The 27,390-nt window shown below is 35.8% G+C and overlaps 1 protein-coding gene across 5 annotated transcripts; it reads right to left on the reverse strand.

Annotated features, from left to right (window-relative positions):
- Nucleotides 1-14,458: 14,458 nt before the first annotated feature.
- LOC149577823 (Glutathione S-transferase family protein) lies at nucleotides 14,459-27,019 on the reverse strand. Of its 5 annotated transcripts, none has more exons than XM_089826063.1 (5): nucleotides 26,374-26,717; nucleotides 24,028-24,126; nucleotides 23,644-23,748; nucleotides 15,481-15,977; nucleotides 14,459-15,275 (listed from the first exon to the last, which is right to left on the reverse strand). In XM_089826063.1, exons 4-5 carry the CDS (start codon nucleotides 15,687-15,689, stop codon nucleotides 14,690-14,692), a joined length of 795 nt encoding a protein of 264 aa, XP_089682189.1. In that variant the 5' UTR covers nucleotides 15,690-15,977; nucleotides 23,644-23,748; nucleotides 24,028-24,126; nucleotides 26,374-26,717; the 3' UTR covers nucleotides 14,459-14,689. The 5 variants fall into 5 exon arrangements, with proteins under 5 accessions (XP_089682189.1, XP_089682182.1, XP_089682197.1 ...); XM_089826056.1 differs by having other exon boundaries at nucleotides 24,028-24,132; nucleotides 26,374-26,540; XM_089826071.1 differs by lacking the exon at nucleotides 24,028-24,126 and having other exon boundaries at nucleotides 26,374-26,583.
- Nucleotides 27,020-27,390: the final 371 nt, after the last annotated feature.

A 27,390-nucleotide genomic window follows, 5' to 3' on the forward strand; every position in this document is an offset into this window, starting at 1 on the left:
TATTTTTAGTAAGTTTGTCATACAAGCTCAAAATGTTCTCATTTTCTATAGGAAGGTTCATTTCAGAGATATAAGCCTACCATAAAAGTCTCATTGCTACAGCTTAAGTATCAGAGGAGTTATTGCAAATTTTCGGTGGAAACATTTACAGAAAAATCTTTAGGCTCAACATTGGAGACCTTAGAGTACCTGAATGAGGTCCAAAAACTCAACAAAAGGGCACTAGCATGGTTCTAAGCTTGTAGATAAGGAGCTGGTGTTCCAAAAAAGTGGTTATAATAGCCAATCGAAGCAACGGTTGTTGAATTATGGCCTTTGGAAGTTGGGCTCTCAAAATTTCTAACATAATTTGTCAAAGATGTATTTGGCCAACTCTATGTGTATTGTTAGGAGCTATTGGCCCTAGGTATTAATTTTGAGCATCTAAAACCTTCTTAAGTGGCATAAAACTACTTATTTAAGAAAGGCTCAAACATTGTCTAGGATAGCTCTAGGTGATAGTTTGTGGCACTGTCTTGCGGATTACTGTAATGAAGGTGCCCATTTGGGTTAGCATATTGTAATTGAGAATTCTATAATTCCGCATTTGTGGCAATAATAAGAAGTTTATATTTTGTTCTAGCATTTTTTTTTATTCCTTTTTTTTTGTTATGAGTTTATGGTATTAAGGGGAGTCCCCTGCATCAAGTGGTATCAAAGCTAGAGTTCTTGAACATGTGGGTAGATCATCGACTATGAGGCAGTTCACACCAATACCATGGTTTGGGCTGAGTATGTAGAAAGATCATTGATTGTGAGGTAGTTTGCACTAGGGTTTCAGCAGGAGTGTGAAAATGTCTCCACGAAGAGAGTGTGGGGGAAGCACTGCAGGTGTTACAACTGAGGGTTTTTTAGCCCTACAAAGACAAATGCAAGCATTAGAAGAACAAATGCATAGAGGAATGAATCTTTCCATAAGAGATGAAAGCGAGGTTGAGGATGAAGTAGAAGTGAATGCCGAAGTAGAGGCAATTCTAAACCTAGAGGAAGAGAGGCTTTTTAGGGCCATCTCCAAGATTGGAAAAAGACCTAAGTTTGAGGTTTCCACATTTTTAGGAAATCTTAACCCAAAAGAGTTGATCAATTAGATCAATGAACCAGAGGAGGAGTACTTTGAGTATGAAGATATTGAGGATCTAAATAAGGTAAAATTTACAAAGGCAAAACTAAAGGGACATGCAAAGATCTAGTGGCAAGAGGTTCATTTGGAATGAAATAGAAAGGGAAAGGAAAAAATCAGTAGATGGGATCAAATGATAGCTAAAATGAAGTGACAATTCATTCCTATGGATTATGAGCTTGATTTGTTGAAGAAGATGCAAGGAATGAAGCAAGCAGGAAACTCTGCTCAAGAGTATACCGAGGAGTTCTGTTGAGTTCTTATTAGAACTAGCCATGTAGAAGCTAATAAGGAGAAACTTGCATGTTATATTAATGGGTTAGGGCCCAGTATTTAGGACAAGCTAAGTCTACTTCGAAGGAACAGTATTGAGGAGGCATACCAGTTTGCCCAAAGAGTTGAGGAGAAAATAAGTAAGAAGTTTGACAATAAGAATAGTGGAAGAGGTCGTGGTGGAAGATCTAGCAGATAATCTTATGGAGGCCATAATGATGATCAAAAGAACAAGGATGAGGTTAGATGTAGCAACCAAAACTAAAGGGGAAATAATTCCAATCGATTCCATGATATAACAATAGATATTAGAGAGGAAGAGGTAGAGGACAAGGATCTGGAAGAGGGGGCTTCCATGGAAAATATTTTCACTGTGGGGAAGAAAGGCATAGAGTATTTGAATGTACTCAGGGCCAAGGAAGGATAGATAGAAGAACAGAATCTCAGGCGAGAGTTGCACATGTTGATGAAGATGCCAGATCCTTACATTCTAAAGATGTTGAAAGAGGAGAACTAGTTAATAGAAGAGTCCTTTTGAGTGGTGAAAATGAACTTGATCAAAGAAGGAATTTGTTTTGAACAAGGTGCAAATGTAAAGATAAGTGTTGTGATGTGATCATTGATGGTGGAAGTACTGACAATCCGGTGTCAGAAATGACAGTCACCAAGTTGAAACTGAAGAGACAAAAACACTTGCATCCATACCATATAGCTTGGGTGCAAGATGACCACAAGCTTATGGTCATTGAGCACTGCTTAGTGAAGTTCAAGATTGGGAGCTACCAGGATGAGGTACTATGTGATATCATACCTACGGACATATGTCATATTTTTTTGGGTAGGTTGTGGCAGTTTGACAAGCATCCTATACATGATGGGAAAGTAAATACCTGCACTCTAACTAAGGATGGAGTGAAACATAAGTTGAAGCCATTGAAAGATAAAGAAGAAAAGGTATGTAGTGCTGCTAGAATATGTTTTTTTGATGGTAAAGAGTTTCTTAAAAGTATGAAACATGAGCATGTGTTCTTTGCTATAATTCCTAAATATAGTAAAGAAGAAGTAAAGGAGGTACCTGCAGAAGTTGCAGATATGTTCAAAGAGTTTTTTGATATTGTATCAAATAATGTACTTGATGGATTGCCCCTAATGAGGAAGATTAGTCAGCAAATGGATTTGGTTTCTAAGAGTTAATTTTCCAAACAAGGTAGCATACAGAATGACACCAGCCAAAAGTGAAGAGTTGAACAGGCAAGTTCATGAGTTGTTACAAAAGAGGCTGATTCGAGAGAGTTTGAGTCCATGTGTTGTACTAGCAGTGTTAGAACCAAAAAAGAATGGAGAATGGAGGACGTGCACAGATTCTCATGCTATCAACAAGATCACCATCAAGTATAGATTTCCTTTGTTGAGGATGGATGATATTATGGATTGTTTGAGTGGAGCTTAGTATTTCACAAAGATAGATATGAAGAGTGGGTACCATCAAATTTATTTTAGAGAAGGTGATGCGTGGAAGATTGTTTTCAAGCCAAGGGAAGGACTGTATGAGAGGTTAGTCATGCCTATTGGGCTAACTAATGCACCAAGCACTTTCATGAGGCTTGTGAATGAGGTATTGAAGGAATTTATGGGTAAGTTTTTCATTGTTTACCTAGATGATATATTGATCTTTAGTAAGACATTGGAGGAGCATTTGATTCATATTCGCAAAGTGTTTGAAAAGTTGAGGGAAGAAAAGTTGTTGATAAACCTAAAGAAGTGTAGTTTTGTAAAGAAAGAGTTGGTGTATCTAGGATTTGTAGTCTTGGGAGAAGGTTTTAAAAAAGGACCCAGAGAAAGTGAAGCCTATCCTCGAATGGCCTACTCCAAGAAGTGTGACAGAGGTAAGATATTTTCATGGACTCGCTTCATTTTATAGAAAATTCATAATAAGTTTTAGCAGCATTTGTGGAACCTTGACTGAAATAGTGAGAGGAGATAGAAAAGATTTTAAGTGGACTATAGGAGTAGATAAGAGTTTCAATCTATTGAAATAGAAAGTTACTAAGAAACCTGTTTTAGCACTTCCTGATTTTAACAAGGTGTTTCAAGTAGACTATGATGCTGGTGGTATTGCAATAGGAGTTGTTTTGAGCTAAGAAGGTAGACATGTTGCTTATTTTAGTGAGAAGTTGAATGATGCAAAAAAAAAAATTATGTTTATGATCAGGAATTTTATGCCATAGTTCAAGCATTAAAGAAGTGGAGACAATATCTTATTCCCAAGGAGTTTGTCTCGTATACTGATTATCAAGCTTTGCAATATTTGAATAGTCAAGGAAAATTGAACCAAAGACATTTAAAGTGGGTTGATTTTTTGCATAGTTATCCATTTGTTTTGAAATATAGAAGTGGGAAGTCTAACAAAGTCATAGATACTCTTAGTAGAAGATAAATTTTGTTGAAAAAAATGCAGATAGAGGTGGTTGGGTTCAAGGAACTTAGTATATTGTATCTAGATGATCTTGATTTTGGTGAAGCATGGAAGGCTTGTACAGAACCTATTACACTTGACAGGACAAAGTGGTTGGGTTTTATAATCCAAGATTATATGTTGTTCAAAGGAAGCTAGTTGTGCATTCCAAGAAGTTCAATGAGAGAGAACCTCATCAAGGAGAAGCATAGTGGAGGATTGGCTAGACATTTTAATACAGATAAAACTATAGCTTTGGTTGCTGAAAATTATTACTGGCCACAGTTACAGTAAGGTGTGACGAATTTGTTACAAATTTGTCAAGTATGTAAGATGGAAAAAGGAGTGAAGCAGAAGACAGGGTTGTACATCCATTACCTATACCAGAGAAGCTATGGGAGGATGTCAACATGGATTTTGTTCTTGGATTATCGAGGACACAACATGGGCATGATCCTATTTTTGTGGTAGTTTACAAGTTTTCAAAAATGGCACATTTTATTCCTTGCAAGAAGACTAGTGATGTTGTTCATGTAGCAGAGTTATTTTTCAGAGAAGTGGTGAGATTACATGGTCTTCCAAAGAGTATATTTTCAAATCAAGATACCAAATTTATTGGGTATTTCTAGCGTACATTGTGGAAGAAGTTGAAGACAAATTTGAAGTTTAGTTCATCACACCATCCACAAACCAATGGGCAGATAGAAGCTGTGAATCATAATTTGGAAAACTTGTTGAGATGCTTGGTTGGAGATAAACCAAAAGGATCGGATATGATTTTACCACAGGCATTACATATAATAATTCTTCCAATAGGAGTATTGGTAAATCACCATTCCAAATTGTATATGGGAGTAATCCCATAAATGTTTCTAAATTGAGGAAGTTGGACAAGGGAGAGATAAGTAGTGCTGAAGTAGAAGGTTTTGTTGAGCATTTGAAGAACATCCATGAGGAGGTGAGGAAGCACATCATAAAGATGAATACACAGTCTAAGGCTAAGGCAAATGTGAAAAGTAGATATAAAAAATTTCATATTGGAGATGAAGTCATGGTTCATTTGAGAAAGGAGCGTTTTCCAATAGGTACATATAATAAGCTGAAGATGAAGAAGTTTGGATCATGCAAGATAGGGCATGACTCTAAAAATGTGTATGAAGTGGTGTTGCCTACTAAATTGAATATTTCACTAGTATTTGATATTTTAGATTTGATAGCATATTATGAAGGAGGTGATGGAGATGAAGTTGTAGAAGCGCAGTAGAGCATTCCAGCAGCTAGTTCGACTACCAATGATATTGAGGAGATACTAGACAGTCGTATCAAAAAAAGTACTAGAAATAGAACTTATGAGGAATATCTGGTCAAATGGAAAGGGAGACTAGTTAAGGATTCATCATGGCTAGCAAAGGAGGAGGTCAACCATCTTGGTTTTCCTCTGAACACCTGAGATGTGACCGGGTCACTTTTCAAATTATCCCAGGTGTCTAATGCAGGAGCATCTTCAGTGTAAGGGAAATCTTGCATCACCCAAAAATATTTTATTTCTAGCCTTTTCTATTTTTAATAAGGACTAGTAGACAAGTTCGTTACTATTTATGGGAACTTGCTATTTTTAGTAAGTTTGTCATACGAGCTCAGAATGTTCTCATTTTCTACACGACAGTTCATTTTAGAAATATAAGCCTACCTTAAAAATCTCATTGGTCTAGTTTAAGTAGCAAAGAAGTTGTTATGGATTTTTGGTGGAAAATTTTGTAGAAAAATCTTCAAGCTCACCGTTGGGGGCCTTAGAGTACCCGGATGAGGTTTGAAAACTTGAAAGAATCTTGCAAGTCTGATTCCAAGCCTATAGATTAGGAGCTGGCATTTCTAAAAAGTGGTTATAATAGCCAATCAGAGCAACGGTTCATGAGTTATGGCCTTCGAAATTTGGGCTACCAAAATTTCTAACATAATTTGTCAAAGATGTATTTGGCCAACTCTATGTGTATTGTTAGGGTCTATCAACCCTAGGTATTAAGTTTTAGAATTTAGAGCCTTCCCAGGCAGCATAAAACTACCTATTTAGGAAAGGCCCAAACATTGTCTAGGACAGCTCTAGGTGATAGTTCATAGCATTGTCTTGCATATTACTATAATGATAGTGCCCATTTGGGTTAGCATATTGTAATTGAGAATTCTATAATTCCTCATTTTTGGCAATAATAAGAAGTTCATATTTTTTTCTCGCATTTGTTGTTGTTTCTTTATTTTTGTTATGATTTTATGGTATTAAGGGAAGTCCCCTACATCAAGTGGTATCAGAGCTAGAGTTCTTGAGTGTGTGGATAGATCGCTGACTGTGAGGTAGTTCACACTAAGACCGTGGTTTGGGCTGAGCATGTAGACAGATTGTCAATTCTGAGGCAATTTGCGCTAGGGTTTTAGTAGAAGCATGAAAATGCCTCCATGAAGAGAGCATGGCAAAAGAGCTCCAGGTGTTACACCTGAGGGTTTTCGAGCTATCCATAGACAAATGCAAGCATTGGAAGAAAAAATGTGTAGAGGAATGAATCTTCCCATAAGAGATGAAAGTGAGGATGAGGATGAAGTAGAAGAGAATGTTGAAGTAGAGGCAGTTCTAAACCCAGAGGAAGAGAGGTTTTTTAGGGCCATCTCTGAGATTGGAAAAAGACCAAATTTTGAGGTTCACACATTCTAGTGAAATCTTAACCTAGAAGAGTTGATCAATTGGATCAATGAACTAGAGGAGTACTTTGAGTATGAAGATATTGAGGATCCGGATAGGGTCAAATTTGCAAAGGCAAAACTGAAGGGACATGCAAAGATCTGGTGGCAAGAGGTTCAGTTGGAATGAAATAGAAAAGGAAAGGACAAAATCACCAGATGAGATCGAATGATAGCTAAAATGAAGTGACAATTCATTCCTATGGATTATGAGCTTGATCTATTGAAGAAGATGCAAGGAATAAAGCAAGCAGAAAAATCTGTTTAAGAGTATATCGAGGAGTTCTACTGAGTTCTCACTAGAACTGGCCATGTAGAAGCTGATAAGGAGAAAGTTGCCCATTATCTTAATAGGTTAAGGCCCAGCATTTAGGACGAGCTGATTCTGGATCAATGAATAGTATTGAGGAGGCATACCAGTTTTCCCTAAGAGTTGAGGAGAAATTGAGCAAGAAGTTTGACAATAAGAATAGTGGAAGAGGTTGTGGTGGAAGATCTAGCGGACGATCTTATGGAGGTTGTAATGATGATCAGAAGAACAAGGATGAGGCTGGAACTAGCAACCAAAACCAAAGGGAAAACAATTCCAATCGTTTCCATGATCAGAACAATAGAGATCAAAGAGGAAGAGGTAGAGGACAAGGATTTGGAAGAGGAGGCATAGAGCATTTGAATGTACCAAGTGCCAAGGAAGGATAGATCGAAGAATAGAAGGTCAGGCGAGAGTTGCACATGTTGATGAAGATGCCAGATCCTCGCATTCTGAAGATGCCGAAAGAGAAGTCCTAGTTAACAAAAGAGTTCTGATGAGTGGTGAAAATGAACTTGATCGAAAAAGGAGTTTGTTTCAAATAAGGTGCAGATGTGAAGATAAGTTTTGTGATGTGATCATTGATGGTGGAAGTACTAACAATCTAGTGTCAGAAACGATGGTCACTGAGTTGAATTTGAAGAGATAGAAAGACTTGCATCCATACCGTATTTCTTGGGTGCAAGATGACCACAAGGTTATGGTCAATGAGCAGTGATCAGTGAAGTTAAAGATTGGGAGCTACTAGGATGAGGTACTATGTGATATCATACCTATGGACATATGTCATATATTGTTGGGTAGGTCATGGCAGTTTGACTAGCATGTTGTACATGATGGGCGAGAAAATACTTACACTCTAACTAAGGACGGAGTGAAACATAAGTTGAAGTTGTTGAAGGATAAAGAAGAAAAGGTATGTAGTGTTTTCAGAATATGTTTTGTTTATGGAAAAGAGAAACATGAGCATATGTGTTTTGCTATAATTCCTAGAGATAGTAAATAAGAAGTAGAGGAGGTACCTGCAGAAGTTGCAGATATGTTGGAAGAGTTTTTTGATATTGCATTAGATAATGTACCTGATTGATTGCCCCCAATGAGGAAGATCAGTCACCAGATGGATTTGGCTTCAAGAGCTAGTTTGTCAAACAAGGTAGCGCATAGAATGACACCAGCCAAAAGTGACGAGTTGAACAAGCAAGTTCATGAGTTGTTACAGAAGGGGTTGATTCGAGAGAGTCTAAGTCCATGTGTTGTACCAACAGTTTTAGCACCAAAGAAGAATGGAAAATGGAGGATGTGCACAAATTCTCATGCTATCAACAAGATCACCATCATGTATAAATTTCCTTTGCCGAGGATGGATGATATTATGGATTGTTTGAGTGGAGCTCAATATTTCACAAAGATAGATCTGAAGAGTGGGTACCATCATATTCGTATCAGAGAAGGTGATGAATGGAAGAATGCTTTCAAGACAAGGGAAGGATTGTATGAGTGGTTAGGCATGCCTTATGGGCTAACCAGTGCATCGAGCACTTTCATGAGGCTCATAAATGAGGTACTAAAGGATTTTCTAGGTAAGTTTGTCATTGTTTACCTAGATAATATATTGATCTTTAGTATGACATTGGAGGAGCATTTGATTCATATTTGCAAGGTATTTGAAAAGTTGAGGGAAGAAAAGTTGTTGATAAACCTAAAGAAGTGCAGTTTTGTAAAGAAAGAGTTGGTGTATCTAGGATTTGTAGTCTTGAGAGAAGGTCTGAAAATGGACCCAGTGAAAGTGAAGGCTATCCTTGAATGGCCTACTCCAAGGAGTGCGACAAAGGTAAGATCTTTTCATGGACTTGCTACATTTTACAGAAAGTTCATAAGAAGTTTTAGCAATATTTGTGGACCCTTGACTAAAACAATGAGAGGAGATAGGAAAGAGTTTAAATATACTATAGGAGCAGATAAGAGTTTTAATCTATTGAAATAGAAAGTTACTGAGCAACCTATTTTAGCACTTCCTGATTTTAACAAAGTGTTTCAAGTAGACTATGATGCCAGTGGTACTACAATAGGAGCTGTTTTGAGCCAAGAAGGTAGACCTGTTACTTATTTCAGTGAAAATTTGAATGATGCAAAAAGAAAATATTATGTTTATGATCAGGAATTTTATGCCATAGTTCAAGCATTGAAGAAGTGGAGACACTATCTTCTTCCCAACGAGTTCATTTTTTATAGTGATCATCAAGCTTTGCAATATTTGAATAGTCAAGGAAAATTGAACCAAAGACATTTAAAGTGGGTCGAGTTTTTGCAAAGTTATACATTTTTTTTGAAACACAGAAGTGGGAAGTCTAACAAAGTCACAGATGCTCTTAGTAGAAGACAACTTTTGCTGACAGAAATGCAAATAGAGGTGGTTGGGTTCAAGGAACTTAGTAAATTGTATCCAGATGATTTTGATTCGGGTGAAGCAAGGAAGGCTTGTACAGAACCTATTACACTTGACAAGACAAAGTGGTTGGATTTTATGATCTAAGAGTATATGTTTTTCAAAGGAAGCCAGTTGTGCATTCCAAGAAGTTCAATGAGAGAGAACCTCATCAAGGAGAAGCATAATGGAGGATTGGCTAGACATTTTGGTAGAGATAAAACTGTAGCTTTGGTTGCTGAAAATTCTTACTAGCCATAGTTACAACAAGATGTGACAAAGTTTGTACAAAGTTGTTGAGTGTGTCAAATGGCATAAGGAGTGAAGCAGAAAACAGGGTTGTATCAGCCATTAGTTGTACCAGAGAAGTCATGGGAGGATGTCAGTAGGGATTTTGTTCTTGGATTACCGAGGACACAGTGTGGGCATGATTCTATTTTTATGGTGGTTGACAGGTTTTCAAAGATGGTACATTTTATTCCTTGCAAGAAGACTAGTGATGTTGTTCATGTAGTAGAATTATTTTTCAAAGAAGTGGTGAGATTACATGGTCTGCCAAATAGTATAGTTTTAGATTGAGATACTAAATTTGTTGGGTATTTCTAACATACATTGTGGAAGAAGTTGAAGATAAATTTGAAATTTACTTCATCACACCATCCACAGACTGATGGGCAGACAAAAGTTGTGAATCGCAGTTTGGGAAACTTGCTGAATGCTTGGTTGGAGATAAACCAAAAGGATAGGATATGATTTTACCACAGGCGAAATTTGCATATAATAATTCTGTCAATAGGAGTATTGGTAAATCACCATTCCAGATTGTATATGGGAGTAGTTTGAGAAATGTTTCTGAATTGAGGAAGTTGGACAAGGGAGAGATAAGTAGTATTGAAGCAGAAGATTTTGTTGAACATTTGAAGAACATCCATGAGGAGGTGAGGAAGCACATCATAAAGATGAATACACAGTATAAGGCTAAGGCAGATGTGAAAAGGAGATATAAGGAATTTTGCATTAGAGATGAAGTCATGGTTCATTTGAGAAAGGAGCATTTTCCAATAGGTTCATATAATAAGCTGAAGATGAAGAAGTTTGGACCGTGTAAGATAGTGAAGAGGCATGGTTCTGGAAATGCGTATGAAGTGGCGTTGCTTGCTGAATTGAATATTTCACCAATATTTAATATTTCAAATTTGACAGCATATTATGAAGGAGGTGATGGAGATGAAATTGTAGAAGCACAGTGGAGCATTCCAGTAGCTAGTTCAGCTACCAAGGAGATTGAGGAGATACTAGATAGTCGTATTGGAAAAAGTACCAGAAACAAAACTTATGAGGAATAGCTGGTCAAATGGAAAGGGAGACTAGTTGAGAATTCATCATGGCTAGCAAAGGAGGAGGTCAATTGTCTTGGTTTTCCTCTGAACACCTGAGACGCGACAGGGTCACTTCTCAAATTATCTTGGGTGTCTGATGCAGGAGCATCCTGGGTGTAAGGGCAATTTTGCATCACCCAAAAATATTTTATTTTTAGCCTTTTCTATTTTTAATAAGGACTAGTAGACAGGGTGGTTACTATTTATGGGAACTTGCTATTTTTAGTAAGTTTTTCATACAAGCTTAGAATGTTCTCATTTTCTACAGGAAGGTCCATTTTAGAGATATAAGCCTACCATAAAAATCTCATTGCTCCACCTTAAGTATCAGAGAAGTTATTGTGGATTTTTGGTGGAAAAATTTTCAAAAAAAAATTCAAGCTCACTGTTGGGGGCCTTAGAGTGCCTGGATGAGGTCCAAAACTCGATGGAAGGGTGCTAGCAATGTTCCAAGTCTATAGATCAAGAGCTAGCATTTCCAAAAAGTGGTTATAATGGCCAATTGGAGCAACGGTTCGTTAGTTATGGCCTTCGGAAGTTGGGCTACCAAAATTTCTAACAATAATTTGTCAAAGATGTATTTGACCGACTCTATGTGTATTGTTAGGGCCGACACTGTCGGCCCTAAGTATTAAGTTTGAGCATCTAGAACCTTCTTGAGGTGCATAAAACTGCCTATTTAAGAAAGGCTCGAACATTGTCTAGGACAGCTCTGGGTGATAGTTCACAGCACTGTCTTGTAGATTATTGTAATGAAGGTGCACATTTGGGTTAGCATATTGTAATTAAGAATTCTATAATTCTGCATTTGCGGCAATAATAAGAAGTTCATATTTTGTTCTCGCATTTGTTGTTGTTTCTTTGTTTCTGTTATGAGCTTATGGTATTAAAGGGAGTCCCCTACATCAATACAACAAAAAATTAGAATTATAGATTGGAGAAAGACAAATTAAGGAGCCTAAGTGCTTAAATTTGAAAGTCTAAGGTTGAGGCAAATGCACAATTTTTGTCTTGAAAATTTTTGCATCATGGAGTAGCCTAATTGCTTAAATTTGAAAGTCTATGACTAAGGCAAATGCACAAATTTTGTCTTGAAAAATTTTATATCATAAGCAACCATATGGGATAAATTTAAATATTTGAAATTACAAGCAACATGATCTTCTTATTGATGCAATAATAGCTTTAAACATATATTTTTAAACTATTTTAAAGAAACTATGAAATAGAATTTACATTTAACCATGTCCCTACTATTATTTTTATCACACTTTAAGATGAAAAGAAGCAACTTTACATTTTGGACTTCATAAGAATGTGATTGTTGATCCTATGAGAAAGTGTATTATATTGAATTAATTAAAAATTAGATGAAAAACAATAGTTTCTAATCATATATAGCATCTACAATAGATGTTTTAAACTTTTCCTAATACATCATGTACCAATTTATCTTTCTATGTCCTAACTGAAGATGGCATGCAAACAAGTTAGATATAGTAGATGCTTGGATGAGATAAAACACTAGGTTTTGCAACTTCATAAAAGATAGGTCAAATTTGCTAGATGACTCCAAAATCTTTTCAACTTTGAGGTTTAGTATGTATTCAACTACAATGATTTGTGAGTTGGTTTGATCTACTTCAATGTATACTACCTCACTTTATTGTAGCCCTTAGGAGATTACATAAACTAATCAATGTTATGATATTATTGAGTTGTACTTGATCTTATTCTTTGACTTTTTTCCCCTATTGTAATCCTTAATATTAATAATAAAAAGTATTAAATTGATTGAAATAATAGAAATGTTACTTATTAAAAAAAAGTGATATACATAGAGAGAGATGGAGAGGGAGCGAGAAGGACTTTGAATAGACAACCTTAACTAAAACGTGCTTATAAGATAATGTCAAACATCAAGTTTAGACCCCTATTTTATGATTTGACTAAGGAAATCATCTAACATTCCAATGGGGAGCTAAAAGCTTAGTCAAAAGAAATGCCTACAATTGTTGATCATATGAGTAAGTACAGACTATTGTATTTATTTAAAAAATTAGATGTCAAACAATGCTTTCTAATCATGATAGCATCAAGAATTATCTATTATAAAGCTTTCTAAAGACATCATGTTCCAATTCATATTTTTGTGTTGTATCTTTAAGATGGCCCACAAAGAAGTTAGATATAGTTGATGCTTAGATGGGATACAACTCACAAAAGATAGATCAAATTTACTAGACAACTCCAAAATCTTTTTAACTTTAATTTTTACTATATATTTTACTACAACGATTTGTGAGTTGGTTTGGTCTAATTTGATATACATTACCTTATTTAAATACAATTGAGGCTTGGAAGGAATTGAACACGAAGTTTTGCAACTTCACAAAAGATGGATCAAATTTAATAGACAACCCAAAATCTTTTTAACTTTGAAGTTCACTATATATTCAACTACAATGATTTGTGAGTTGGTTTGGTCTATTTCGATGTATATTACCTAATTTTGTTGTAGTCCTTAAGCAATTACATAAACTAATGTGTTATAATATTATTTAATTGTCCTTGATCTCATTCTTTGAAAGTTTTCCCCTACTGTAATCTTTAATCCTTAATGTTAATAGTGAAAAAGTATTAAAATGGATTGAAAGAATAGAAGTTTAATTTATTTTAAATGTGATAGAGGGAAGAACAACTTCAAATAGACATCGTTTTAATTAAAAGTTTGTTTAAGACAAAGGGCCCTTGGTTTGTTGGTAAAGATGAAAGGCTCGCAAAGAGCCCACTATAGATCACGTGTTGTTGAGTGCAAGGCCCCTCAACATCTAAATTTTACTATATATTTGACTATAAATATTTGTGAGGTGGTTTGGTCTAATTTGATGTATATTACCTTATTTAATTGGATGGGATTAAACACTAACTTTTGCAACTTCACTAAAAATGGATCAAATTTAATAGACAACTCCAAAATCTTTTTTAACTATGAAGTTTACCGTATATTCAACTATAATGATTTGTGAGTTGGTTTGGTCTAATTCGATGTATATTACCTTACTTTGTTGTAGTCCTTAAGAAATTACATAAACTAATGAGTGTTATAATATTATTTAATTGTCCTCGATCTCATTCTTTGAAAATTTTCCCCTATTGTAATCTTTAATCCTTAAAGTTAATAATGAAGAAGTATTAAAATGGATTGAAAGAATAGAAGTATAATTTATTTGAAAAGTGATAGAGAGGGGAGAACACCTTTGAATAGACATCATTTTAATTAAAACTTTGTTTAAGTTAAAGGGCCCTTGGTCTATAAGGGAAGTTGAAAGGCTCACAAATAGCCCACTCAAAATCAAGTGTTATTGAGTGCAAGGCCACTAACATCTAAAAAAAATGAATCCAAAATTGTGCCCCGAAAAAACTTTGCTTAGAAGACACTTATGAACATCAAGTTTAGACCCCTATTCAATGATTGAACTAAAAAAAATCATCCAACATTCCTGTCCCACCAAAAGACAATGCCATGATTCTTTCTTCCTCGCAAGAATTCCGAGGTAGCTGTTCAATCAATAACTAAAACCTACAGGGTGCTAATCCGAGTGCTTCTACTTATGTTAAACCTACTGTCAGTGAGTTTGAAAACATGCCAAAATGTTCCAAGTGCTAAACGGAGATAAAAGTTCTAAGAGAGTCCCAACCGAGAATCAGAGAAGCATCTTGAGAGTTGGCTGAAAATCAAATATACAAATTATAGCAAACTTACTGTCTTTTCAATCAAGAATTACAGTTTCCAATATCACAATGGTGTGACTGCACTAACAGGTCAGTAATTACAGGCACCCATACAAATAATCCACCATAGATTTGCCAAATAAGGTACCTGGTTTTTTGTAACACCAACCATCTATACAACCCACAAAATAATATATATTCTATAGCTTCTTTACCTTTAAATTCAGTACCTTCGAAAGAAGTTTCTCACCCAGACTGAGCTATAGGTACCATATAAAGTTTTATATTTTCTCCATCCTGAAAAATACTTTCCAATAACTGTACGATAGCTTCGGCGTTCCTTCACACGGCTCCAGTACTCTGAAAGCTGCGTTCTTGGGCTAATATACTCCTCACTCAAATTCAATAGCTCAATGCGAGCTAAAATTGGAACAAACATGCAATCCGCCATTGAAAATGCTCCACCAGCCAAAAAGTTCAGAGAAACAAGCTGGTTTTCAGCGGCATCAAGAATCTTTATAAGCTGTTCTTTGGTATTGTTAATCAGATCCTTATCTTTCAGTTGTTCCTCTGTTGAATAGGCATTTTGAAGCTTCGAACGGTATTTATCAATAAGATCAGAGGATTCAGCCATTCGTGTTACTATAGCTCTTCGCTGGAATCTTGAAAAGAACAGGCGGTACTTCTGAGGAACATGGCCAAGAGTGAAAAGCTTTGGATTCCATGTGTTTATCCACTTCATCCACTCAAGCATTTTCTCCCGGTCCACGGCATCGCCCCCTAAGGGTTCTTTAAGACTATCAATATACCTGAAGTGCAACAGAGGCTACTGTAAGTAATATTTTCTGAATGTTTAAGTTCTCAATAGGTCATATCCTAGAAAAATAAAAACTACGATAAAAAGTAAACTGTCGCAAATTAGAAAGGACATTGACAGATTTGAAGTTATCTATCGATTAATCATGTATTATGAAAAATAAGCAGCGTGAGATGGAATGCTGTATAATTACATACTGAATAATTGAAAGTGTATCAGAAATGACATGTTCGCCATTCGTAAGTACAGGTATTTTCCCGGTTGGGTTCATGCGAAGAAAATTTGAATCTAGGTTCCTGGCCTTCAGAGGATTCAATCTGTAGGACCAGTAATCAACATCTTTCTCCTCCAGAGCGAGCCGCACCTTTTGACTATCCAATGAGTAAGGATGATGGTATAGCTGCATCTTTCGGATGTTTAAATATTATGTAATTGTTAGATTTTCTGCAATTTTTGCTTCCAGAGAAGCTAGGTCAATTTGCTTCACACGAATCGATAGTAGAAATTTTCTGAATAGTTTTCCCCTTAACGTTAAATGCTCTTAATGATAGGAGACGTCTCTGAGCATCGCTGTTTTGATTTTTTGTTCCATATGATTGACTCTAAAAAATTTCGCGCATGTTATCCTTCAAGCACGTCAGAAGCTATCAAATCAATATAAAGCATGCGCCCACTGCAAACTCCATGTTGAGGGCTGTTTCACACACATCAGCGTACAATAATGTCAGTTTGAAAGCATACATTACTGCACTGTAACTAAAAATTGAGAGTTCAATTACCCCCCACAGGAAACACTAAAAAACAAAAACGTATAAATAGCATGGAACTGAAATTTATATAGCACCCAAAAAAAAATCTGTACGTACTTCGTATGAAACTGAATTCTATGCTTCAACATAGTAATAGGAAAGCGAATCCAATTTCCACACAATTAATAAGATTACAACAAAATTATAGATATAATAGTGGACTATAGTTACTTGTGCTAAGTATATATTTATCATATAATTCACAATTGTGATACAATTGTGATATTACTATTAGGATTCAAGTCAAATTCATTGACTCAGAAGCTGACATGAATCCATCTTTCATGACTGGAACACTAGATGAAATGAGTGCTAAGTGTTCCCTCCATTCTCATAAGAGATGGGTTCTTGTGAACCACTACTCATGAAACCACTACTCATGAAACATGGGTTAATAAATTTGAATAAAAAACTACACAGTTGAATCCTGATAGCAATATCACAATTTGACTTGGTGTGGAAAATTCTGCCTCTGAGTTCCGACTAAAATCTATTTGGAGAATTATTCTAATAACACAAATTCATTTTTACTGCTAGTTTCAATTCATACTCAAATGACAATCCTATAATTACAGTGTGAATCAACTGACTTTAGAAAGGAATTGCATCTTCCCAACTGATAACATTTTATAATTTTTGACAACTGAATTAGTGAAACTCTGTTCCATTGAAAGTGCCACTACGGATATGTAGCCATATTGTAGCATGTTTTGAAGTAGAAAAGAGCTGGAAGTACATCTCTCATTTTCAGTTCCAATGACCTAAGGGTTTCAGGCAGCATGCCTGCAGGCATTGGCTCACTAGAGAGTACTGCTGTTAAAAACAAAAACCTACAGTAATTTACTTATGGACATCAGATGTGTTTAGTAAAAGCTCACCATGCAAAATGCAGTTTTTCCAGTCCAGGAATTCTTCAATGTCTTCCGAGTTCAGACACCAATAGTGTCAGTGTCGTGGGATGCTCTGTATGAGCCAGACGTGGATGAACACTGGTTTGATGTTCATGACTGGTATAAGTTGATATAATTTTGCATCAATTTGGATATGGTGAGGACCAACACATTTGGATCACCATATATTTCTTCAATGAGTTGAAGAACAAAAACACAGTGATGGAGAAGCAAGAACAAAAAGAAAGCTTGGAATGCTGATGCAGTGCACTTGCATTCCAACGAGGTATTATTTTAAACACAAACAACCAACAGCCTAATTGGTTTTTAACTGACCACTAACTGATAGCTCAAAAATATTTCTACCTAACCTATATGCAGACTCTAATTTCAAATTACTTAATTTTTGTTTGGGTATGAACTAATTCCTTCTTTGTCATTATGCACTCAAACTTAAGAGCTGCAGATGCTTTATATCGAAGGACATTTCTACACATCTCTTCTTTGGCTGTAAAATTTCCGCTTTAACAACAATTTAACGCAACCTCATGAACATAGTAACAGATCCAACAAACTACCAAACAAGGAGAATTTTACCCAAAAGTTCAAGAAATAATGTAGTTCTGAAACTAGGAGATGGAGAAAGAAGCAAATCCAACTAGTTTTGAGTTCATGATCTGAAGGAATTTGTTTAATATAGGCTTCACCATTATTAAAGGCCTCATGAAAGTTATCCATCCTTGCTATCATTCAGCAAAGTGATTACCACAAATGTAAAGACAGTTTGTATCATACATCACAATCAAAATTCAGGCCAGTTCTTCAGATTTTTGAGTTGTGAAAAGTTGAGCTTTAGCAACTTCAACCACATTTAAAAATCCATGTATTTGTTTTGTCTTTGCCAGGGTTACCTTTAGGTGTACTGCAAGGTTGTGTGCCTCTCTCCAACTTTTCACGCCATGAATAGAACCTCACAATGACAATGCTACCAAAGATAGCCCTCTAGAATGTGCATAGAATCTTATATTGGGTAATGGAGTTCACCATGAGCAAGCTTCTCTAAATGTTATTTTGCAAATGTATGAGTTCGGTTCTGCTTGTAAAAGGCTAGAACAGCTTATTTTAATTTAATATTTGGCTCCAAAATCACTATTAAAAGCATGCTTAAGAACTACCTCCAAATTGCATAGAGCAGATCAAACAAGTCAAGGTCAAAATTGTTTAGTCATGTACGGTTTTCTCTATTTTTTATTTTCCAACCCAACACGGCCACTTTAAAATTTGTTTGCTGGTTCTCTCATTGTGGCTAATTATTTTGTTGTTTCTGACAATGCAAAACTCATTATTCTGTTGATTCCTATAAGATTTGGGAATTGTGTGTCCTTGCAATTGTGTATTGCACTTTGTGCTCACTTTGGTGTCCATTTCTCCTAGCTTGTTTTTAGGTTCAATCAAGCCACCTCTCCTTAAGCTTACTCTGCCATGTCTGAGGCCTTGCCTGCCATAGTCTTTTCTGTCAAAATTGATGTCAGTACTAAAGTCTTCTGATTTTCTAGTGGTTGGTCTTCTGTCAAAGCTAAAATTGTCTGGACACTTGCATGAACATCCCATGACACTTTCGTCCCCTCAAAATCCCATGCACCTGGGTTGGGGGCGCCCCCGTGTTAGGGACTTGTGATGTAAGAGTAGGTAGTTTGCTTGCTTAGTTGTTATCTTGTCCAGGACTTGCTTAGGCTTTCTCTTAGCCTATTAGGGTTCACTTTAGTACCCTAACCTCTAGAGGATCTCTATCCTATCCTCCAACTTTTCACTACCTAGATACAACAAGGATTTTTGCTTCTTCATTCACCAAATGCTTATTCAAGCTAACTTGCAAACTTCAATTCTTGATCCATCATGTTCATTTCCTCAACTACATGGGAAGAGAGATTCATACATATGATGTTGATCCTCACCGAGGCTTCTGGACACAAAACCCACAAGATTTCTCCAAGTTCCTTGCATCTACCCAAAAACTGTCAAAAATAGACCTAATTGAATTAGCCCTCCTAATTGGGTTTTTGGACTACAACCCCAAACTTCTCTGACCAAAGTGATAAACAAATCATGGGTTCGAGTACCCTTTTGGGAAAACTAAAGGATTTTGTGGGTCTCAAGTCCCCAAGTCCTCCGTACACCTGAAAGCAACTTTTGCGCCTATAATCAAGGGTTTCAAATTAGGAATGACAACATTGGCTAGGGTCTATTCAAAAGACTTAGTAAGACTTGTTTTGAAGCTTTCTCCTCTTGCATTTGGCAACATCACTCACCCCTCCTCCTGCAACTCTTGGTTTGAACCTACGTTCCCCAAGGATACATCCCCCCCAAAAAAGCCAGCGTTAAAATTAACACACAAATTTTTTTTTTTAAAAACAAAAATGTCACTTTTGTCGTCCCTATTCCCAACTCCATTCCCCTTAAGGTCGTGATGAATCCAGAGCAGGAACTCTTGGGGGAGCCATGTTTGTAAAAACTATCACATTTGGACCAATACACAAAGTATTCACAAAAGATTTTCAAAACACGCTCAAATGAAACCCTACAAACTAGTAACCCGAATCAAAAGGAACTGTACAAGCATGAACTCAAAGAATCCAATGCAAAAACTCAAGGTTCAACCCATTATTATGAACATGTAATCCAAAAACATGTAAAACTGTGAAAACTGTGACAGAATTTGTGGTTTTCAAAAACAAAAACTTTTCTCTTACAATGTCTAACCCCTGTAATGTCATTTGGAGGTGTTTAAATAACTTTCCCCTATGGGCCCTAACTGTTTTTCAGACCCATGTGTTGTTAGGGTGACAAAATGTAAATGTTGTCATAATACTATCATGACAATATTGCAAAATGCAATGTCGTCATGAGCAACATTTTGCATTTCTAAGCATTTCAAGACTTGGAACTTGCCACATACCCTTAACTTGGTTCCTTAATGATGTCTGAGTATGTTTGAACCTTCAGACCACCATTTTCAGTGCACGTTGACATTTTTGCCTTCCTAGGCCCAATTGACAACATTGCAACATTTTTGACAACTAATGCAATATTTCCCCAAATGACAACTTGTGACCTCTAAACTATGTAACAAGGTGTAAAAACATCTTAGAGGAGATATTTAGATCAAATCCCATCTTTACTAAGGACCTCTAGGATATATGACCCATATCCCTAGGTTTTCTCTCAAAAACCCTAAACAGCAATGAAAAGTAAAACATCTAGACTGGATTGAACCAAACACAATCCACCTAGGAGCAAACAAACATGACCTTGAAAGGTCCAAACTCACACTCCTAACTTGGCTAGAGTCAGTACATGCCAAAATCAAAACTAGAAATCAAAACAAGGAGCTTGAATAGATGCTCCTGCACCAACTTGGCATTCTCAAGTCCCCCTAACATTGCCTTTGCATCATCATATTGCCGCTGGGAGTTCTTGCAAGCAAAAGTTTCAGCTGCAGCATTTGTGATAGAAAGGGGGTATTGGCTACCATTAAGATCATTGCTACACACACACACACACACACAACATATGCATATTTGTATGTACATGATTTTGTACTTCTTTTGATATCTTGATATTGTGTTAATCATTGTGATCAACTTTATCGTACTTTTTATTTTCATGTTGCAATTTTTCTATGTTCAACTATTTGGTATTATAATTTATTAATTTTAATACTATTATACATCATTTCATAACTAGCATTTCAAGTACCAGTCAACCCCAAGCTGAAGCCCTTTTTTCTTCCCATCCGGGCAACCCGTCCCAATGTCCCCACGTCTCCTAGTGTTCTTGTTACACTGCTCTTTTTGTTCAATGATCATTCTAAAGCTAGTGATAACTGATCAGAGAAAACTTAAATGGCTACTTAAGTCCCTTATCTCCCTCCAATCATCTCATTTTTTAATTCATATCACTTATCTTTTCATTCTATCACTCAATCTTTCAAGTTTTACACTCTTACAGCATTTTTCCAAACTTATACCAAAAATTTATGGCCTACATGTGAGATCTGTAGCAATTTATTGCACTCCTGGGAACTTCAACAACGTTCTCCATATGCATCCTTGCCTTCCTCACCTTTGACAAGCTTGTGAGGTGATTGTGTATTGTCATTTTTTCTATCTTCTCATTATTTCAGTATGCTACTACAAGTATATAATTCTTGTAGTAACCCTTGGCTTAATGGAATCACATTCCCTAAATTATTTCACTCTCAATTACAGTCTACTTTACTCTACTTGCAATGTCAGTGCTTGTACAATTCTTAGACACACATTGAACAGGAGGACTCCCTCTATTTATCATTATCTTCATTTGACTGCCCATTGAGGTTGCAAAACCAAAGTAGGGCCTTGACCATTGTGACAAGTTCCTTCGCAGCCCCAAAACTTTCGCCCTTGAAACATACCAAATGGAAAGCATTCACTGATTTGTTTGCTAATAACATTCATCTAGATGCTCATGTCTGTGCTAATGGATTCTCTGGATCATATTCTCATCTTTAAATTTAAGGGGTCTGGATTGAAATTCTAAATGCTGATAGTTACTGATAATGGTTGTCAGAACCAATTATAATGGAAACCTAGATTTTTGAGTTTTCCATCACATACTCAGAGCTCCCAATGGCATAGCAGTTGTTATTGAAACTGAAATTCACTATAAGATTCCCATATATATGCATATTTTTTCCATATAACATTTACATCAGATAATGAATACTTACAAATTGTTTCACTGTTCACATTCGTTGACTAAAAGGCATTTTTAATCACCGTTAACTTAATGGCTTCAAATCATTGCTGCAGGTATGTTTGTCATTTGAGAAGACAATTCCATTTTCTGAATACAAGTCTTTCAATTTCCAAATTTCAGAGTATGTGTTAATTCAACTACTGCCAGTGTAAAGTTAGAATACCATACAGAGAAAGTTTTGCAAACAGGCATGCAAAGTCCTTAATGATTTTGCGAGGTACGAAAAATTGTAATTTTAGAGAAACATAAGCTAAAGTAAAATGGATAGAAGCAAACTAGAGATATTATACTTAGAAGTGATTTGAACCAATAAAACCAACGGTTTAAGATATCATGGTAAAACCAATGGTTTAAGATATCATGGTACCCCTCTTATTAGAACAATTGATACTACATGAAATGTAGGTAGAATGTACAAATCGAATTCCTTAGATGTTACAAATTGAAAAGGCCATGGATATATTATCATATATCACTTTACAAGGTACAAAGAATTGTAATTTTAGAGAAATGTGAGATAAAGTAAAATGGATAGAAGCAAACAAGAGGCAACTATGTCCTATAAAAGATATTATACTTAGAAGTGATGTGAACTATTAAAACCAACGATTTTAGATATCATGGTACCCTCCTGTTAGAACAATTGATACTGCACTAAATATAGGTAGAATGTACAAATCAAATTCCTTAGATGTTACAGATTGAAAAAGCCATGGATATGTCGTCATATACCACTTTGGAATTTTTACTATAGTCGCTTTCTCTGTCCCTAATCAAAATGTAAATTATAGAATTAATTACAAATTAAAAAGTAACAAGGCCATTAAAATATTATCCATCCAAGGTCCAAATAATGAAAATTCTCTGGATGGAATTTTTCATCTAGGTGTTTCCAAACAGCTATACGGGTCTCTGAGATGAACAATGTTTAATAAGGTTAGGTTAGACTGTGAAACAAACAAAAGACATGAAAGCAACAAGGATATAGCACTGGGTCCATCAGCAAAGTTAATATTTGGTAATACATTCTAGGAGGTAAACCTTCTTAGGAAGCAAGCTGAAGTCAGACTGTGAAAGAAACAAAAAGGCAAGAAAGCTACTTGGATATTGCATTTGATCAATCAAAGAAGTACAAAATCTGGTAATAAATTCTAGGAGGTAAACCTCCTTAGGAATCAAGCAATGCATCTACATGTAGAAATCTCATGCAACGCCAATCCTAGTCCAAATAGAAACTCCAAAAGATATATTCCAAGGCAGTGATTAAACACTACAAGAAGCGGGAGGTTGTATACAGAAAAATGACAAGCAAGTTATAACTATTTCTTTATGCTCTTGAAACAGTAACATTTTCGTTGATACTGAAAACTTGCATAGCTACCCAGTCTGTTCTTTCAAAAGCCTCATATATATCACCTATCGGTGATTAATGTTTAAAAATTAATGTTCATCGAACATAATTACACTCAATTCCTACAAGGCCTGTATATATATTATAGAATGTTGTCTAATAAATTTCAAATTATCATGCATTTCACAATCAGGCAATGTTGTGTTACATAAGATCCACTCTTGCAGTAACATATATCTTTGAAACAATTTCTAGAATTTCATTAGTATAATTTTAGGGAAGCAAAAAATACTTATGCCAGGCTCAAAATGCAAGATCAAAAAGGCCTGTTAACTTCTACAACAGTGGTTGCTGAGCTAATGCGGAAGTTAATGTCAACATAAAATCCCAGGAGGCAGAGCATCCTCCAGCAGGAAGATAGCAAAAACAGAATAATGCTAATAAAATTTGCAGTAAGAAATCAACTTTCATACAATAAATCCCCTGCTGATTATAAAGAGAAAGGCAGAGTACCTGCTGAAGTCAGCCTTCCCAACAATAATAACTCAGAATATTTATTATAAGCAGCAGGGACTCCAAACTTCCAGCATAAGATTATGGCCTCTTATCTTGCTACACCTTTACAAATAAATAAATTAAGTAGTCTATAGTCAGACTTTGGAAAGCACATTGCTCAAGCATATCTAGATTGATGCTGGCAATTACATAGCAATTATCATTACATATTGAATATAGAGAAAGAGAGAGAATGGTTATAATAAGGACCCGTTGGATAGAGGCAGAGCATCCTCCAGCAGGAAGATAGCAAAAACAGAATAATGCTAATAAAATTTGCAGTAAGAAATCAACTTTCATACTATAAATCCCCTGCTAATTATAAAGAGCAAGGCAGAGTACCTGCTGAAGTCAGCCTTCCCAACAATAATAACTCAGAATATTTATTATAAGCAGCAGGGACTCCAAACTTCCAGCATAAGATTATGGCCTCTTGTCTTGCTACACCTTTGCAAATAAATAAATTAGGTAGTCTATAGTCAGGCTTTGAAAAGCACATTGCTCAAGCATATCTAGATTGATGCTGGCAATTACATAGCAGTTATCATTACATATTGAATATAGAGAAAGAGAGAGAATGGTTATAATAAGGACCCGTTGGATAGAAAAACCATCTACAACAGTACCCTCAACCAAGAAAAACGTTTATAATATTGATCACATCACATACAATGACGTGGAATAACATAAACTGTCATGTGGATTATCCATTTCAGACATCTAAAGATCTTGTTAGTGTTTTTACCTAAATAAGTTCAAGATAAATATCTCTCCTTTCAGTGTTAAGCTTTGCTAGAAGTTGATAAATTGGTTTGTAATCGTCATTCCTCATGTGTAGCAGGTACAATGTTACGATTGGCAGCGAACTTCTAGACCTGGAAGCTTGTGTGCTTGGAAGAATAAAGACCAGAGAAATTCACCTCACAGTTGCTGTCTTTTTTTATGTGTATCAGGTTCATGCTAAAATATACATGCCATATGGTCCAGAAAGGGGGTAAAAAAATCAGGGATGCCATTAATCCTATAAACCCTAGAAATCCCTGATAAAAGTGGTCAGAAAGAGCATAGAAGTAGATGATTTCTACAATGAGAAAAATCCCTATAGACAAAAATGGTGCATTTGCTGGATTGCAAGGCACGAATGCTTGAGAATTTAAGAGGAACAATCAGGAATAATGCTATACTCTTATTTAGCTGGGTGATAGACTGGTTATTATAATTTAGGGATCAGGAAAATAAAACATGTGCAACAGCTTGTATACTCAAAACACTCTCAAATTGGCATACTAAAACAATGTTCCCTGCCTCATTTTTATTTCAATTTGTTTCCTGAAAAGAGCTAAAAACAAGTGTACTTTAAGCTTAGCGAAATTTGGAAATTGTATAGGAATCTGAAGAGCTTATTGATATACAGTCATCAAAGTTGGGTCATGACGAGAATGGAATGTATCACTAGAACTGGACTCAGAGAAAACATTAGAACTTCTACAAAGACCTTCAAATTTGGTGGTGGATATGGAAAAAGTGACTGCAAAATCAAAGCCATCAAAAATTGAGCTCAAGTGGCAAAAAGTATCGAGGCTTCCAAAGAGGAATTCCAAATTGAAATTCATTCTGCAGTGCTGATTTGGAGTATTAACCATATCCATTATTTTCAGTATTCTGTCCTGAATAGATGGGGATGGGTGCAATTCCCAGAATCATTTGTCATAAGACATAGACCTTTGTCACATCATCTAGGTTAAGGTTACCTCACAAGGGCAGTTTACCAAATCCAAGCATGAAATATAGGGGTAAGCCTGTCAAGGAGATGTTCTTAGATAAAATTCTCCCTCCAGTATGCCCAATGAATAATTCAAAACTCTAAAGACAGAGAACACACTACAAAACATTATGGGTATGAAAGCCAATACTAATAACCAACTAGCCATTTAGTAACCTCGAGAAGCAAGTCCTTACAGAAAGATATCACCAATCTCACAGTGAAATGACTGATATCGTTTGTGTGTACTCCAGTGCTTGCAACCTAATTCACCAACTATTTTGAGAGAAACATAATCTAAAAGCAAGTCTTCCTATCAGAATTTTGATAAACGACTAATCAGAATTAAAAAGTCACTCCTTTCCAGGTATGGTTTATAATGCAGAGATCAACTGTCAAATGCAAATGAGCTCAAACCAAACAAAATAAAAAAGCTTATAATGAAGCAGTAATCTTCAGGCTGTCCTAAAAAGAAGGCAAAAATGCAATTCATACTATTTATCATTTGCCCAGAAATGCTTAAATTGCAACTAACTGGGAAGATTACGAACTTATGTTTCAGGGGCTAATCTGATTTGAATCCATCAAACGAATAACAACAGCTAAAGTCACCTGGATAGTCAAACATAGCATAACCCCTAACCCCTAATGGGCATGCCTAGAGCACTCAGAGGTTTGCATACCCGTGTGACTTGCAAGTACGTTGAAACTAGAGTTTGTCAGACCAATAATCGGATCAGAACTACACAAACGAAGCCATGAAAATACAATAATATAATATATCATCCATTACCATCTAAAGTGCAATTTCAAATTTCAATCCTAGTCCAGGCTTAACAACTTGGACTGAAATCAATGACAATAAATTAATGCAAAATCCTAGGGATAAACGATAACATTACTAATTGAAGATATAAAAGACTTACGAAGAAATCTGAAGACCTTGCAACCTTCATAAGCTTTATCCTCAACTGTTTTAAACAATAATACCACGGTCTGGCATATTTATCCAAACTTGGCATGAGACAGAATCCGCCCTACTCACAGGTAATATAATCATATCCACCATCATATGACAAAACCCTCACACTTTATTGAAAACCTAAGTTATTATTAAAGTGATCTACACGTCCCTCATTATGGCCGGTACCAACACGGTTTCCAAATTTGGGTTTCCAAGCAATTCCGAGCCTACGTGGGTCCATCTCGCTAAAAGCAAACTAGTAACAGTTTAAATTGGCAAAATGGTAAACAAATCTTCTCTGATAAGCACTAAAACATCAAAGGATCGCTTGGAAGGATAAAAAAACATCTTTACTGAAAAAGATTGTCCGACTTACCCAATTGCTAAAGGAAGCGCATTGCTTGAAAAAAAGTGCGTGAAAAATCGATGGCGAAATTAAAACAGGACTGTTTAAAGGATTGATACTGAATCAACAATAAATCCTTGTGGACCCAATGACAGCAATCTTCGCATCATTCACCAGACATTCATGGAAAATGGGGAGAATATTATAGTCTCAGTATAACAGTGTCCTGTAAAATATTCGAGCGTAATAGTTTTTGTTACTCACACCAGTCGGCGCGGCTCTTTGGATCTCCACATGTAATTGGACCGTTTGAAAAATCATGTGAAGTTGAGATGAGAATCAAATACGGAAAGAATACGAGTATAAGTACGATATTTTTTAAAAATACATAATTAAATTGCTTAACAGCTAAGTTCTGGGAAACAATGGAAAACAACTATAACTTATAATTAAATAATTAAATTGCTCAAGAGCAAACTTTCGGGGAACAATGGGTTGTGTAGGTGGTATTTGAAAAAAGTTTCATATGGTCCTTTTTCTGTCTTTTCCAAAGAGATCCAATATTTTATATTTTTGTATATGCGATCATGCCCACGAACATTTATGTCGTGATTTTAAAATAAAATACAAATG

The sequence above is a fragment of the Cupressus sempervirens genome, chromosome 1 (genome assembly GCF_028749045.1).
Source record: "Cupressus sempervirens isolate cs-2001-9-10 chromosome 1, ASM2874904v1, whole genome shotgun sequence".
NCBI classification, from domain to species: domain Eukaryota; kingdom Viridiplantae; phylum Streptophyta; class Pinopsida; order Cupressales; family Cupressaceae; genus Cupressus; species Cupressus sempervirens.